Below are 12,824 nucleotides of genomic sequence, written 5' to 3'. Positions count from 1 at the left end.
TACCTCCACCTCTACCTCCAACTGTACCCCCACCTCCATCTGTACCCCACCTCCACCTCTACCTCCACCTGTACCCCCACCTCCACCTGTACCCCCACCCCCACCTCTACCTCCACCTGTACCCCCACCCCTACCTCCACCTGACCCCCACCTCCACCTCTACCTCCACATGTACCTCCACCTCTACCTCCACCTATACCCCCATCTCCACCTCTACCTCCACCTGTACCCCCACCTCTACCTCCACCTGTACCCCCACCTCCACCTCTACCTCCACCTGTACCCCCACCTCTACCTCCACCTGTACCCCCACCTCCACCTCTACCTCCATCTGTACCCCCACCTCTACCTCCACCTGTACCCCCACCTCCACCTGTACCCCCACCCCAACCTCCACCTCTACCTCCACCTGTACCCCCACCTCCACCTGTACCCCCACCCCAACCTCCACCTCTACCTCCACCTGTACCCCCACCTCTACCTCCACCTGTACCCCCACCTCCACCTCTACCTCCACCTATACCCCCACCTCCACCTCTACCTCCACCTGTACCCCCACCTCTACCTCCAACTCCACCTCTACCTCCACCTGTACCCCCACCTCCACCTCTACCTCCAACTCCACCTCTACCTCCACCTGTACCCCCATCTTCCACCTCCACCTCTACCTCTACCTCCCGCTCCACCTCTACCTCCACCTGTACCCCCATCTTCCACCTCTACCTCCACCTCCACCTCTACCTCCACCTGTACCCCCACCTCCACCTCTACCTCCACCCCCACCTCTACCTCTACCTCCACCTGTACCCCCACCTCCACCTGTACCTCCACCTCTACCTCCACCTCTACCTCCACCTCCACCTCTACCTCTCTCTGCCAAGTTTGCTTCCATTGTTCTCCAAACACAGGAGTACTCACCTGTGGCCTTTTCATCCATACCTAAAGGTCTGATTGCAAAGTGAACATTTAGTGTTCGCACATGTGAAGAGTGAATGTGATCAATTGGTAATTTACCGTAGCTTGTTGAACAGTGTTGCTTTTCATTTGCACACAGGAGATTTTATTTGTGAAGATTGTGCCAAAGGTAGAGAATTGTGTGTTGTGTTTGCCCAAATGTTTGTTGTAGAATTGCAATCTGAGTGTAAAGCAAAACATGCCAGTAGTATTGCAGATTTGGTGTATAGTTCTGCTAAATGAGTTACAGGTTTGGTTCATTGTGCCTCATGGACCAGTTTTAGTGTGTAAACAATTGGGAAAAACTGTAAATGCCTGTTAGCTCCATCGGCTGGAGAGGAAACAAATGCTAGTTCACCAGGCTTAGTGGTTCCATAGAGGCCTGTTAGAGAATGTGGCAGGTTTCATCATAGAAGTAGTACTGGTTATGATGGGTTTGGGACTGGGACTGTCCTAGTGGGACATTCAAAATAAACCCCAGGTTTGTGGGAGAAAGGGGGATGGAGACAGGGTGGTAGAGAGGGGTCAGGGTGGAAAAAAACATGTTCTTCTCCAGCTGCAGACAGGAATGAAGGGAGATCATGAGAGAGAGAGAATAAGGAGATGATTGTAAGGGGTTATGTCACGGATTGAGTGTGTGTGTGTGTGTGTGTGTGCGTGTGCGTGTGCGTGTGCGTGTGCGTGTGTGTGTGTGTGTGTGTGTGTGTGTGTGTGTGTGTGTGTGTGTGTGTGTGTGTGTGTGTGTGTGTGTGTGTGTGTGTGTGTGTGTGTTGTGTGTGTGTGTGCTAGGCATTTTTTTGTGTCTTGAGCTTACCTTGTTAAAAATGGGATGGAAAATTGCTCTTGACATTTCCGAGATGAATGGCGTTGTGCAATGTGTCTGCCCTTTTACAATGCATCACTATGTGAACATGTTCAAATGTCTAACTTGGTCCCTTGAGATTGTGGTTCAGGCCATTTAACGATGCAATAACGATAGTCAAATGCCAGATGAATATTGAATGTCTAGAAAGATGTGTGTTTCTGTGTGAGTGTGTGTTTGTGTTTATCTACAGCTGTGCCAGTGTGTCTAGAGGACAGTCTGTGATGTGAATGGCTGACATGCTGTCAGTAAGCCTAGGGCTTTGGTAGACATACAGGAGTTAGGCCCGTACACTACACACACTACAAACAACACACACACTACCCACACACAGACATAACTATTTATTTTTTGTATTGTTTGTATGTGGTTGTATTTTACATTTATTTTACATCTTTGTCTATCAGTGTATCGGTGTGTTGTTACTTGTCATGTTTTGTGTTTTTTTGTGGACCCCAGGAAGAGTAACTGCTGCTTCTGCAAAAGCTAATGGGGATCTGAATAAACCAATAAACACAACAATAGCAACTCACACACATACACTGACAAGTATGTTGATAATCAGGCATACTGTGGACACACACACACAGATTATTTGTACCTGTTAGAGAGGATTGGCTCCGGTCTGCGACCTCAGGCTGTGATTACACTCGAGCTCCGATGTTATGAGAGGCAAACCATCATCACAAATCACATCACTTTGTTCCCTTATTTCACAAAATATTGGAAGTTAATTCAAGTCTGGTATTCAGTAAATGTTTGAGGAATATCATTCTTTCTTTTTCATAAACTCATCATAATCTCACCCTTTCAGATCCCAGATCTTTCTCCTCATCCCCCTCTCCCCTCTCTCTCTCTCGGCCAGGTGAGGATGACGAGGATGAAGAATGCGGCGAGGAGAAGCTGCCGTCCTGCTTCGACTACGTCATGCACTTCCTCACCGTCTTCTGGAAGGTTCTGTTTGCGTTCGTGCCCCCGACAGACTACTGGAATGGCTGGGCCTGCTTCGTGGTGTCCATCTGCATGATCGGCCTGCTCACAGCCTTCATCGGGGACCTGGCCTCCCACTTCGGCTGCACCGTGGGCCTCAAGGACTCTGTCACCGCCGTGGTGTTCGTTGCCCTGGGGACCTCTGTGCCAGGTAATATTATATTTTAAACTGGTGTTCACGCTGCGTTTATTTGCTGTGTAATAGTCATGGTAGCATTCCTTTTACGGAGGACATCAGATGTACTACTACAGTATGTGATGATTGTGGTAACGCTTTCCCTAAACATGTCCTCTAGATTTACTCTCTCCTAACACTTCAAGTGTCCAGTCATTACCTCTCCCATTTTCCATTTACACTGCTTATACCTATGCTAGATAGTGTTTACATGTGTACATGACATGTTAGTCCTTCGCTGATGCTCTATTCCTGAGCAGCTAAACATATCTGTATACAAGTGAGGGGGTTGAACAAGAGTCTATATACTCATGTAAGAGCAGCTCAACCCCTCAAAGCTACCTTGGCATAAACTGCACAGTGATGTGATGAATATTAAGACTAAGTGTGTATGTGTTAGGGGTGGGGTACCAGAAGGGTTAGTGGTGGGATACCAGAAGAGTTAGTGGTGGGATACCAGAAGGGTTAGTGTTGGGGTACAAGAATGGTTAGTGATGGGGTACCAGAATGGTTAGTGGTGGGGTACCAGAATGGTTAGTGGTGGGGTACCAGAAGGGTTAGTGGTGGGGTACCAGAAGGGTTAGTGGTGAGGTACCAGAAGGGTTAGTGGTGGGGTACCAGAAGGGTTAGTGGTGGGGTACCAGAAGGGTTAGTGGTGAGGTACCAGAAGGGTTAGTGGTGGGGTACCAGAAGGGTTAGTGGTGGGATACCAGAAGGGTTAGTGATGGGGTACCAGAAGGGTTAGTGGTGAGGTACCAGAAGGGTTAGTGGTGGGGTACCAGAAGGGTTAGTGGTGGGGTACCAGAAGGGTTAGTGGTGGGGTACCAGAAGGGTTAGTGGTGGGATACCAGAAGGGTTAGTGATGGGATACCAGAAGGGTTAGTGATGGGATACCAGAAGGGTTAGTGGTGGGGTACCAGAAGGGTTAGTGGTGGGATACCAGAAGGGTTAGTGGTGAGGTACCAGAAGGGTTAGTGGTGGGGTACCAGAAGGGTTAGTGGTGGGATACCAGAAGGGTTAGTGATGGGATACCAGAAGGGTTAGTGATGGGATACCAGAAGGGTTAGTGGTGGGGTACCAGAAGGGTTAGTGGTGGGATACCAGAAGGGTTAGTGGTGGGGTACCAGAAGGGTTAGTGGTGGGGTACCAGAAGGGTTAGTGATGGGATACCAGAAGGGTTAGTGATGGGATACCAGAAGGGTTAGTGATGGGATACCAGAAGGGTTAGTGATGGGATACCAGAAAGGTTAGTGATGGGATACCAGAAGGGTTAGTGATGGGATACCAGAAGGGTTAGTGATGGGATACCAGAAGGGTTAGTGATGGGATACCAGAAGGGTTAGTGGTGGGATACCAGAAGGGTTAGTGATGGGATACCAGAAGGGTTAGTGATGGGATACCAGAAGGGTTAGTGATGGGATACCAGAAAGGTTAGTGATGGGATACCAGAAGGGTTAGTGATGGGATACCAGAAGGGTTAGTGATGGGATACCAGAAGGGTTAGTGGTGAGGTACCAGAAGGGTTAGTGGTGGGGTACCAGAAGGGTTAGTGGTGGGGTACCAGAAGGGTTAGTGGTGAGGTACCAGAAGGGTTAGTGGTGGGGTACCAGAAGGGTTAGTGGTGGGGTACCAGAAGGGTTAGTGGTGGGGTACCAGAAGGGTTAGTGGTGGGATACCAGAAGGGTTAGTGGTGGGGTACCAGAAGGGTTAGTGGTGAGGTACCAGAAGGGTTAGTGGTGGGGTACCAGAAGGGTTAGTGGTGGGGTACCAGAAGGGTTAGTGATGGGATACCAGAAGGGTTAGTGATGGGATACCAGAAGGGTTAGTGGTGGGGTACCAGAAGGGTTAGTGGTGGGGTACCAGAAGGGTTAGTGGTGGGGTACCAGAAGGGTTAGTGGTGGGGTACCAGAAGGGTTAGTGGTGGGGTACCAGAAGGGTTAGTGGTGGGGTACCAGAAGGGTTAGTGATGGGGTACCAGAAGGGTTGGTGATGGGATACCAGAAGGGTTAGTGGTGGGATACCAGAAGGGTTAGTGGTGGGATACCAGAAGGGTTAGTGGTGGGGTACCAGAAGGGTTAGTGGTGGGATACCAGAAGGGTTAGTGGTGGGGTACCAGAAGGGTTAGTGGTGGGATACCAGAAGGGTTAGTGATGGGATACCAGAAGGGTTAGTGGTGGGATACCAGAAGGGTTAGTGGTGGGGTACCAGAAGGGTTAGTGGTGGGATACCAGAAGGGTTAGTGATGGGATACCAGAAGGGTTAGTGGTGGGGTACCAGAAGGGTTAGTGGTGGGGTACCAGAAGGGTTAGTGATGGGGTACCAGAAGGGTTGGTGATGGGATACCAGAAGGGTTAGTGATGGGATACCAGAAGGGTTAGTGATGGGATACCAGAAGTGTTAGTGGTGGAATACCAGAAGGGTTAGTGGTGGGGTACCAGAAGGGTTAGTGATGGGGTACCAGAAGGGTTAGTGATGGGATACCAGAAGGGTTAGTGATGGGATACCAGAAGGGTTAGTGGTGGGGTACCAGAAGGGTTAGTGGTGGGGTACCAGAAGGGTTAGTGATGGGGTACCAGAAGGGTTGGTGATGGGATACCAGAAGGGTTAGTGGTGGGGTACCAGAAGTGTTAGTGGTGGGGTGATGGGTCACAGAAGGGTTAGTGGTGAGGTACCAGAAGTGTTAGTGGTGGGATACCAGAAGTGTTAGTGGTGGGGTGATGGGTACCAGAAGGGTTAGTGGTGAGGTACCAGAAGGGTTAGTGGTGGGGTACCAGAAGGGTTAGTGGTGGGGTACCAGAAGGGTTAGTGATGGGGTACCAGAAGGGTTAGTGATGGGATACCAGAAGGGTTAGTGATGGGATACCAGAAGGGTTAGTGGTGGGGTACCAGAAGGGTTAGTGGTGGGGTACCAGAAGGGTTAGTGGTGGGGTACCAGAAGGGTTAGTGGTGGGGTACCAGAAGGGTTAGTGATGGGATACCAGAGGGGTTAGTGGTGAGGTACCAGAAGGGTTAGTGGTGGGGTACCAGAAGGGTTAGTGGTGGGGTACCAGAAGGGTTAGTGGTGAGGTACCAGAAGGGTTAGTGGTGGGGTACCAGAAGGGTTAGTGGTGGGGTACCAGAAGGGTTAGTGGTGGGGTACCAGAAGGGTTAGTGGTGGGGTACCAGAAGGGTTAGTGGTGAGGTACCAGAAGGGTTAGTGGTGGGGTACCAGAAGGGTTAGTGGTGGGGTACCAGAAGGGTTAGTGGTGAGGTACCAGAAGGGTTAGTGGTGGGGTACCAGAAGGGTTAGTGGTAGGGTACCAGAAGGGTTAGTGATGGGATACCAGAAGGGTTAGTGATGGGATACCAGAAGGGTTAGTGGTGGGGTACCAGAAGGGTTAGTGGTGGGGTACCAGAAGGGTTAGTGGTGGGGTACCAGAAGGGTTAGTGGTGGGGTACCAGAAGGGTTAGTGATGGGATACCAGAAGGGTTAGTGGTGGGGTACCAGAAGGGTTAGTGATGGGTCACAGAAGGGTTAGTGGTGAGGTACCAGAAGTGTTAGTGGTGGGATACCAGAAGTGTTAGTGGTGGGGTGATGGGTACCAGAAGGTTTAGTGGTGAGGTACCAGAAGGGTTAGTGGTGGGATACCAGAAGGGTTAGTGGTGGGGTACCAGAAGGGTTAGTGGTGGGGTACCAGAAGGGTTAGTGATGGGATACCAGAAGGGTTAGTGATTGGATACCAGAAGGGTTAGTGATGGGATACCAGAAGGGTTAGTGATGGGATACCAGAAAGGTTAGTGATGGGATACCAGAAGGGTTAGTGATGGGATACCAGAAGGGTTAGTGATGGGATACCAGAAGGGTTAGTGGTGGGATACCAGAAGGGTTAGTGATGGGATACCAGAAGGGTTAGTGATGGGATACCAGAAGGGTTAGTGATGGGATACCAGAAAGGTTAGTGATGGGATACCAGAAGGGTTAGTGATGGGATACTAGAAGGGTTAGTGATGGGATACCAGAAGGGTTAGTGGTGAGGTACCAGAAGGGTTAGTGGTGGGGTACCAGAAGGGTTAGTGGTGGGGTACCAGAAGGGTTAGTGGTGAGGTACCAGAAGGGTTAGTGGTGGGGTACCAGAAGGGTTAGTGGTGGGGTACCAGAAGGGTTAGTGGTGGGGTACCAGAAGGGTTAGTGGTGGGATACCAGAAGGGTTAGTGGTGGGGTACCAGAAGGGTTAGTGGTGAGGTACCAGAAGGGTTAGTGGTGGGGTACCAGAAGGGTTAGTGGTGGGGTACCAGAAGGGTTAGTGATGGGATACCAGAAGGGTTAGTGATGGGATACCAGAAGGGTTAGTGGTGGGGTACCAGAAGGGTTAGTGGTGGGGTACCAGAAGGGTTAGTGGTGGGGTACCAGAAGGGTTAGTGGTGGGGTACCAGAAGGGTTAGTGGTGGGATACCAGAAGGGTTAGTGGTGGGGTACCAGAAGGGTTAGTGGTGGGGTACCAGAAGGGTTAGTGGTGGGGTACCAGAAGGGTTAGTGGTGGGGTACCAGAAGGGTTAGTGATGGGGTACCAGAAGGGTTGGTGATGGGATACCAGAAGGGTTAGAGGTGGGATACCAGAAGGGTTAGTGGTGGGATACCAGAAGGGTTAGTGGTGGGGTACCAGAAGGGTTAGTGGTGGGGTACCAGAAGGGTTAGTGGTGGGGTACCAGAAGGGTTAGTGGTGGGATACCAGAAGGGTTAGTGATGGGATACCAGAAGGGTTAGTGGTGGGATACCAGAAGGGTTAGTGGTGGGGTACCAGAAGGGTTAGTGGTGGGATACCAGAAGGGTTAGTGATGGGATACCAGAAGGGTTAGTAATGGGATACCAGAAGGGTTAGTGATGGGATACCAGAAATGTTAGTGATGGGATACCAGAAGGGTTAGTGATGGGATACCAGAAGTGTTAGTGGTGGAATACCAGAAGGGTTAGTGGTGGGGTACCAGAAGGGTTAGTGATGGGGTACCAGAAGGGTTAGTGATGGGATACCAGAAGGGTTAGTGATGGGATACCAGAAGGGTTAGTGGTGGGGTACCAGAAGGGTTAGTGGTGGGGTACCAGAAGGGTTAGTGATGGGGTACCAGAAGGGTTGGTGATGGGATACCAGAAGGGTTAGTGGTGGGATACCAGAAGGGTTAGTGGTGGGATACCAGAAGGGTTAGTGGTGGGGTACCAGAAGGGTTAGTGGTGGGATACCAGAAGGGTTAGTGGTGGGGTACCAGAAGGGTTAGTGATGGGGTACCAGAAGGGTTGGTGATGGGATACCAGAAGGGTTAGTGGTGGGGTACCAGAAGTGTTAGTGGTGGGATACCAGAAGTGTTAGTGGTGGGGTACCAGAAGTGTTAGTGGTGGGGTACCAGAAGTGTTAGTGGTGGGATACCAGAAGTGTTAGTGGTGGGGTACCAGAAGTGTTAGTGGTGGGGTACCAGAAGTGTTAGTGGTGGGGTACCAGAAGTGTTAGTGGTGGGGTACCAGAAGTGTTAGTGGTGGGGTGATGGGTCACAGAAGGGTTAGTGGTGAGGTACCAGAAGTGTTAGTGGTGGGATACCAGAAGTGTTAGTGGTGGGGTGATGGGTACCAGAAGGGTTAGTGGTGAGGTACCAGAAGGGTTAGTGGTGGGGTACCAGAAGGGTTAGTGGTGTGGTACCAGAAGGGTTAGTGATGGGGTACCAGAAGGGTTAGTGATGGGATACCAGAAGGGTTAGTGATGGGATACCAGAAGGGTTAGTGGTGGGGTACCAGAAGGGTTAGTGGTGGGGTACCAGAAGGGTTAGTGGTGGGGTACCAGAAGGGTTAGTGGTGGGGTACCAGAAGGGTTAGTGATGGGATACCAGAAGGGTTAGTGGTGGGGTACCAGAAGGGTTAGTGGTGGGGTACCAGAAGGGTTAGTGGTGGGGTACCAGAAGGGTTAGTGGTGGGGTACCAGAAGGGTTAGTGATGGGGTACCAGAAGGGTTGGTGATGGGATACCAGAAGGGTTAGTGGTGGGATACCAGAAGGGTTAGTGGTGGGATACCAGAAGGGTTAGTGGTGGGGTACCAGAAGGGTTAGTGGTGGGGTACCAGAAGGGTTAGTGGTGGGGTACCAGAAGGGTTAGTGGTGGGATACCAGAAGGGTTAGTGATGGGATACCAGAAGGGTTAGTGGTGGGATACCAGAAGGGTTAGTGGTGGGGTACCAGAAGGGTTAGTGGTGGGATACCAGAAGGGTTAGTGATGGGATACCAGAAGGGTTAGTAATGGGATACCAGAAGGGTTAGTGATGGGATACCAGAAAGGTTAGTGATGGGATACCAGAAGGGTTAGTGATGGGATACCAGAAGTGTTAGTGGTGGAATACCAGAAGGGTTAGTGGTGGGGTACCAGAAGGGTTAGTGATGGGGTACCAGAAGGGTTAGTGATGGGATACCAGAAGGGTTAGTGATGGGATACCAGAAGGGTTAGTGGTGGGGTACCAGAAGGGTTAGTGTTGGGGTACCAGAAGGGTTAGTGATGGGGTACCAGAAGGGTTGGTGATGGGATACCAGAAGGGTTAGTGGTGGGATACCAGAAGGGTTAGTGGTGGGATACCAGAAGGGTTAGTGGTGGGGTACCAGAAGGGTTAGTGGTGGGATACCAGAAGGGTTAGTGGTGGGGTACCAGAAGGGTTAGTGATGGGGTACCAGAAGGGTTGGTGATGGGATACCAGAAGGGTTAGTGGTGGGGTACCAGAAGTGTTAGTGGTGGGATACCAGAAGTGTTAGTGGTGGGGTACCAGAAGGGTTAGTGGTGGGGTACCAGAAGTGTTAGTGGTGGGATACCAGAAGTGTTAGTGGTGGGGTACCAGAAGTGTTAGTGGTGGGGTACCAGAAGTGTTAGTGGTGGGGTACCAGAAGTGTTAGTGGTGGGGTACCAGAAGTGTTAGTGGTGGGGTGATGGGTCACAGAAGGGTTAGTGGTGAGGTACCAGAAGTGTTAGTGGTGGGATACCAGAAGTGTTAGTGGTGGGGTGATGGGTACCAGAAGGGTTAGTGGTGAGGTACCAGAAGGGTTAGTGGTGGGGTACCAGAAGGGTTAGTGGTGTGGTACCAGAAGGGTTAGTGATGGGGTACCAGAAGGGTTAGTGATGGGATACCAGAAGGGTTAGTGATGGGATACCAGAAGGGTTAGTGGTGGGGTACCAGAAGGGTTAGTGGTGGGGTACCAGAAGGGTTAGTGGTGGGGTACCAGAAGGGTTAGTGGTGGGGTACCAGAAGGGTTAGTGATGGGATACCAGAAGGGTTAGTGGTGAGGTACCAGAAGGGTTAGTGGTGGGGTACCAGAAGGGTTAGTGGTGAGGTACCAGAAGGGTTAGTGGTGGGGTACCAGAAGGGTTAGTGGTGGGGTACCAGAAGGGTTAGTGGTGGGGTACCAGAAGGGTTAGTGGTGGGGTACCAGAAGGGTTAGTGGTGAGGTACCAGAAGGGTTAGTGGTGGGGTACCAGAAGGGTTAGTGGTAGGGTACCAGAAGGGTTAGTGATGGGATACCAGAAGGGTTAGTGATGGGATACCAGAAGGGTTAGTGGTGGGGTACCAGAAGGGTTAGTGGTGGGGTACCAGAAGGGTTAGTGGTGGGGTACCAGAAGGGTTAGTGGTGGGGTACCAGAAGGGTTAGTGATGGGATACAAGAAGGGTTAGTGGTGGGGTACCAGAAGGGTTAGTGATGGGTCACAGAAGGGTTAGTGGTGAGGTACCAGAAGTGTTAGTGGTGGGATACCAGAAGTGTTAGTGGTGGGGTGATGGGTACCAGAAGGTTTAGTGGTGAGGTACCAGAAGGGTTAGTGGTGGGGTACCAGAAGGGTTAGTGGTGGGGTACCAGAAGGGTTAGTGATGGGGTACCAGAAGGGTTAGTGATGGGATACCAGAAGGGTTAGTGATGGGATACCAGAAGGGTTAGTGGTGGGGTACCAGAAGGGTTAGTGATGGGGTACCAGAAGGGTTATTGATGGGATACCAGAAGGGTTAGTGATGGGATACCAGAAGGGTTAGTGATGGGGTACCAGAAGGGTTAGTGATGGGATACCAGAAGGGTTAGTGATGGGATACCAGAAGGGTTAGTGGTGGGGTACCAGAAGGGTTAGTGGTGGGGTACCAGAGGGTTAGTGGTGGGGTACCAGAAGGGTTAGTGGTGGGGTACCAGAAGGGTTAGTGATGGGATACCAGAAGGGTTAGTGGTGAGGTACCAGAAGGGTTAGTGGTGGGGTACCAGAAGGGTTAGTGGTGGGGTACCAGAAGGGTTAGTGGTGAGGTACCAGAAGGGTTAGTGGTGGGGTACCAGAAGGGTTAGTGGTGGGGTACCAGAAGGGTTAGTGGTGGGGTACCAGAAGGGTTAGTGGTGGGGTACCAGAAGGGTTAGTGGTGAGGTACCAGAAGGGTTAGTGGTGGGGTACCAGAAGGGTTAGTGGTAGGTTACCAGAAGGGTTAGTGATGGGATACCAGAAGGGTTAGTGATGGGATACCAGAAGGGTTAGTGGTGGGGTACCAGAAGGGTTAGTGGTGGGGTACCAGAAGGGTTAGTGGTGGGGTACCAGAAGGGTTAGTGGTGGGGTACCAGAAGGGTTAGTGATGGGATACCAGAAGGGTTAGTGGTGGGGTACCAGAAGGGTTAGTGGTGGGGTACCAGAAGGGTTAGTGGTGGGGTACCAGAAGTATTAGTGGTGGGGTACCAGAAGTGTTAGTGGTGGGATACCAGAAGGGTTAGTGATGGGATACCAGAAGGGTTAGTGATGGGATATCAGAAAGGTTAGTGATGGGATACCAGAAGGGTTAGTGATGGGATACCAGAAGTGTTAGTGGTGGGATACCAGAAGGGTTAGTGGTGGGGTACCAGAAGGGTTAGTGATGGGGTACCAGAAGGGTTAGTGGTGGGGTACCAGAAGTGTTAGTGATGGGATACCAGAAGGGTTAGTGGTGGGGTACCAGAAGGGTTAGTGATGGGATACCAGAAGGGTTAGTGATGGGATACCAGAAGGGTTAGTGGTGGGGTACCAGAAGGGTTAGTGGTGGGGTACCAGAAGGGTTAGTGATGGGGTACCAGAAGGGTTGGTGATGGGATACCAGAAGGGTTAGTGGTGGGATACCAGAAGGGTTAGTGGTGGGATACCAGAAGGGTTAGTGGTGGGGTACCAGAAGGGTTAGTGGTGGGATACCAGAAGGGTTAGTGGTGGGGTACCAGAAGGGTTAGTGATGGGGTACCAGAAGGGTTAGTGATGGGATACCAGAAGGGTTAGTGGTGGGGTACCAGAAGTGTTAGTGGTGGGATACCAGAAGTGTTAGTGGTGGGGTACCAGAAGGGTTAGTGGTGGGGTACCAGAAGTGTTAGTGGTGGGATACCAGAAGGGTTAGTGGTGGGGTACCAGAAGGGTTAGTGGTGGGGTACCAGAAGGGTTAGTGGTGGGGTACCAGAAGGGTTAGTGGTGGGGTACCAGAAGTGTTAGTGGTGGGGTGATGGGTCACAGAAGGGTTAGTGGTGAGGTACCAGAAGTGTTAGTGGTGGGATACCAGAAGTGTTAGTGGTGGGGTGATGGGTACCAGAAGGGTTAGTGGTGAGGTACCAGAAGGGTTAGTGGTGGGGTACCAGAAGGGTTAGTGGTGTGGTACCAGAAGGGTTAGTGATGGGGTACCAGAAGGGTTAGTGATGGGATACCAGAAGGGTTAGTGATGGGATACCAGAAGGGTTAGTGGTGGGGTACCAGAAGGGTTAGTGGTGGGGTACCAGAAGGGTTAGTGGTGGGGTACCAGAAGGGTTAGTGGTGGGGTACCAGAAGGGTTAGTGATGGGATACCAGAAGGGTTAGTGGTGAGGTACCAGA

The 12,824-nt window shown here is 51.4% G+C and overlaps 1 protein-coding gene across 2 annotated transcripts in view; it reads left to right on the top strand.

Moving 5' to 3' along the window:
• The window catches only part of slc8a1b (solute carrier family 8 member 1b), a 269,512-nt gene that overhangs the window by 242,350 nt on the left and 14,338 nt on the right, over positions 1-12,824 (top strand). For both annotated transcript variants that reach the window (XM_071380305.1, XM_071380304.1), the window contains exon 6: positions 2,682-2,957. In XM_071380305.1, coding sequence (XP_071236406.1) covers positions 2,682-2,957 — 276 coding nt within the window. The remainder of the gene's footprint in view (positions 1-2,681; positions 2,958-12,824) is intronic.

This window comes from Salvelinus alpinus, chromosome 32, assembly GCF_045679555.1.
Source record: "Salvelinus alpinus chromosome 32, SLU_Salpinus.1, whole genome shotgun sequence".
In the NCBI taxonomy this organism is placed as follows: domain Eukaryota; kingdom Metazoa; phylum Chordata; class Actinopteri; order Salmoniformes; family Salmonidae; genus Salvelinus; species Salvelinus alpinus.
Note: the sequence above shows the minus strand (reverse complement) of the source record. Positions and strands in the feature narration are given on the sequence as shown.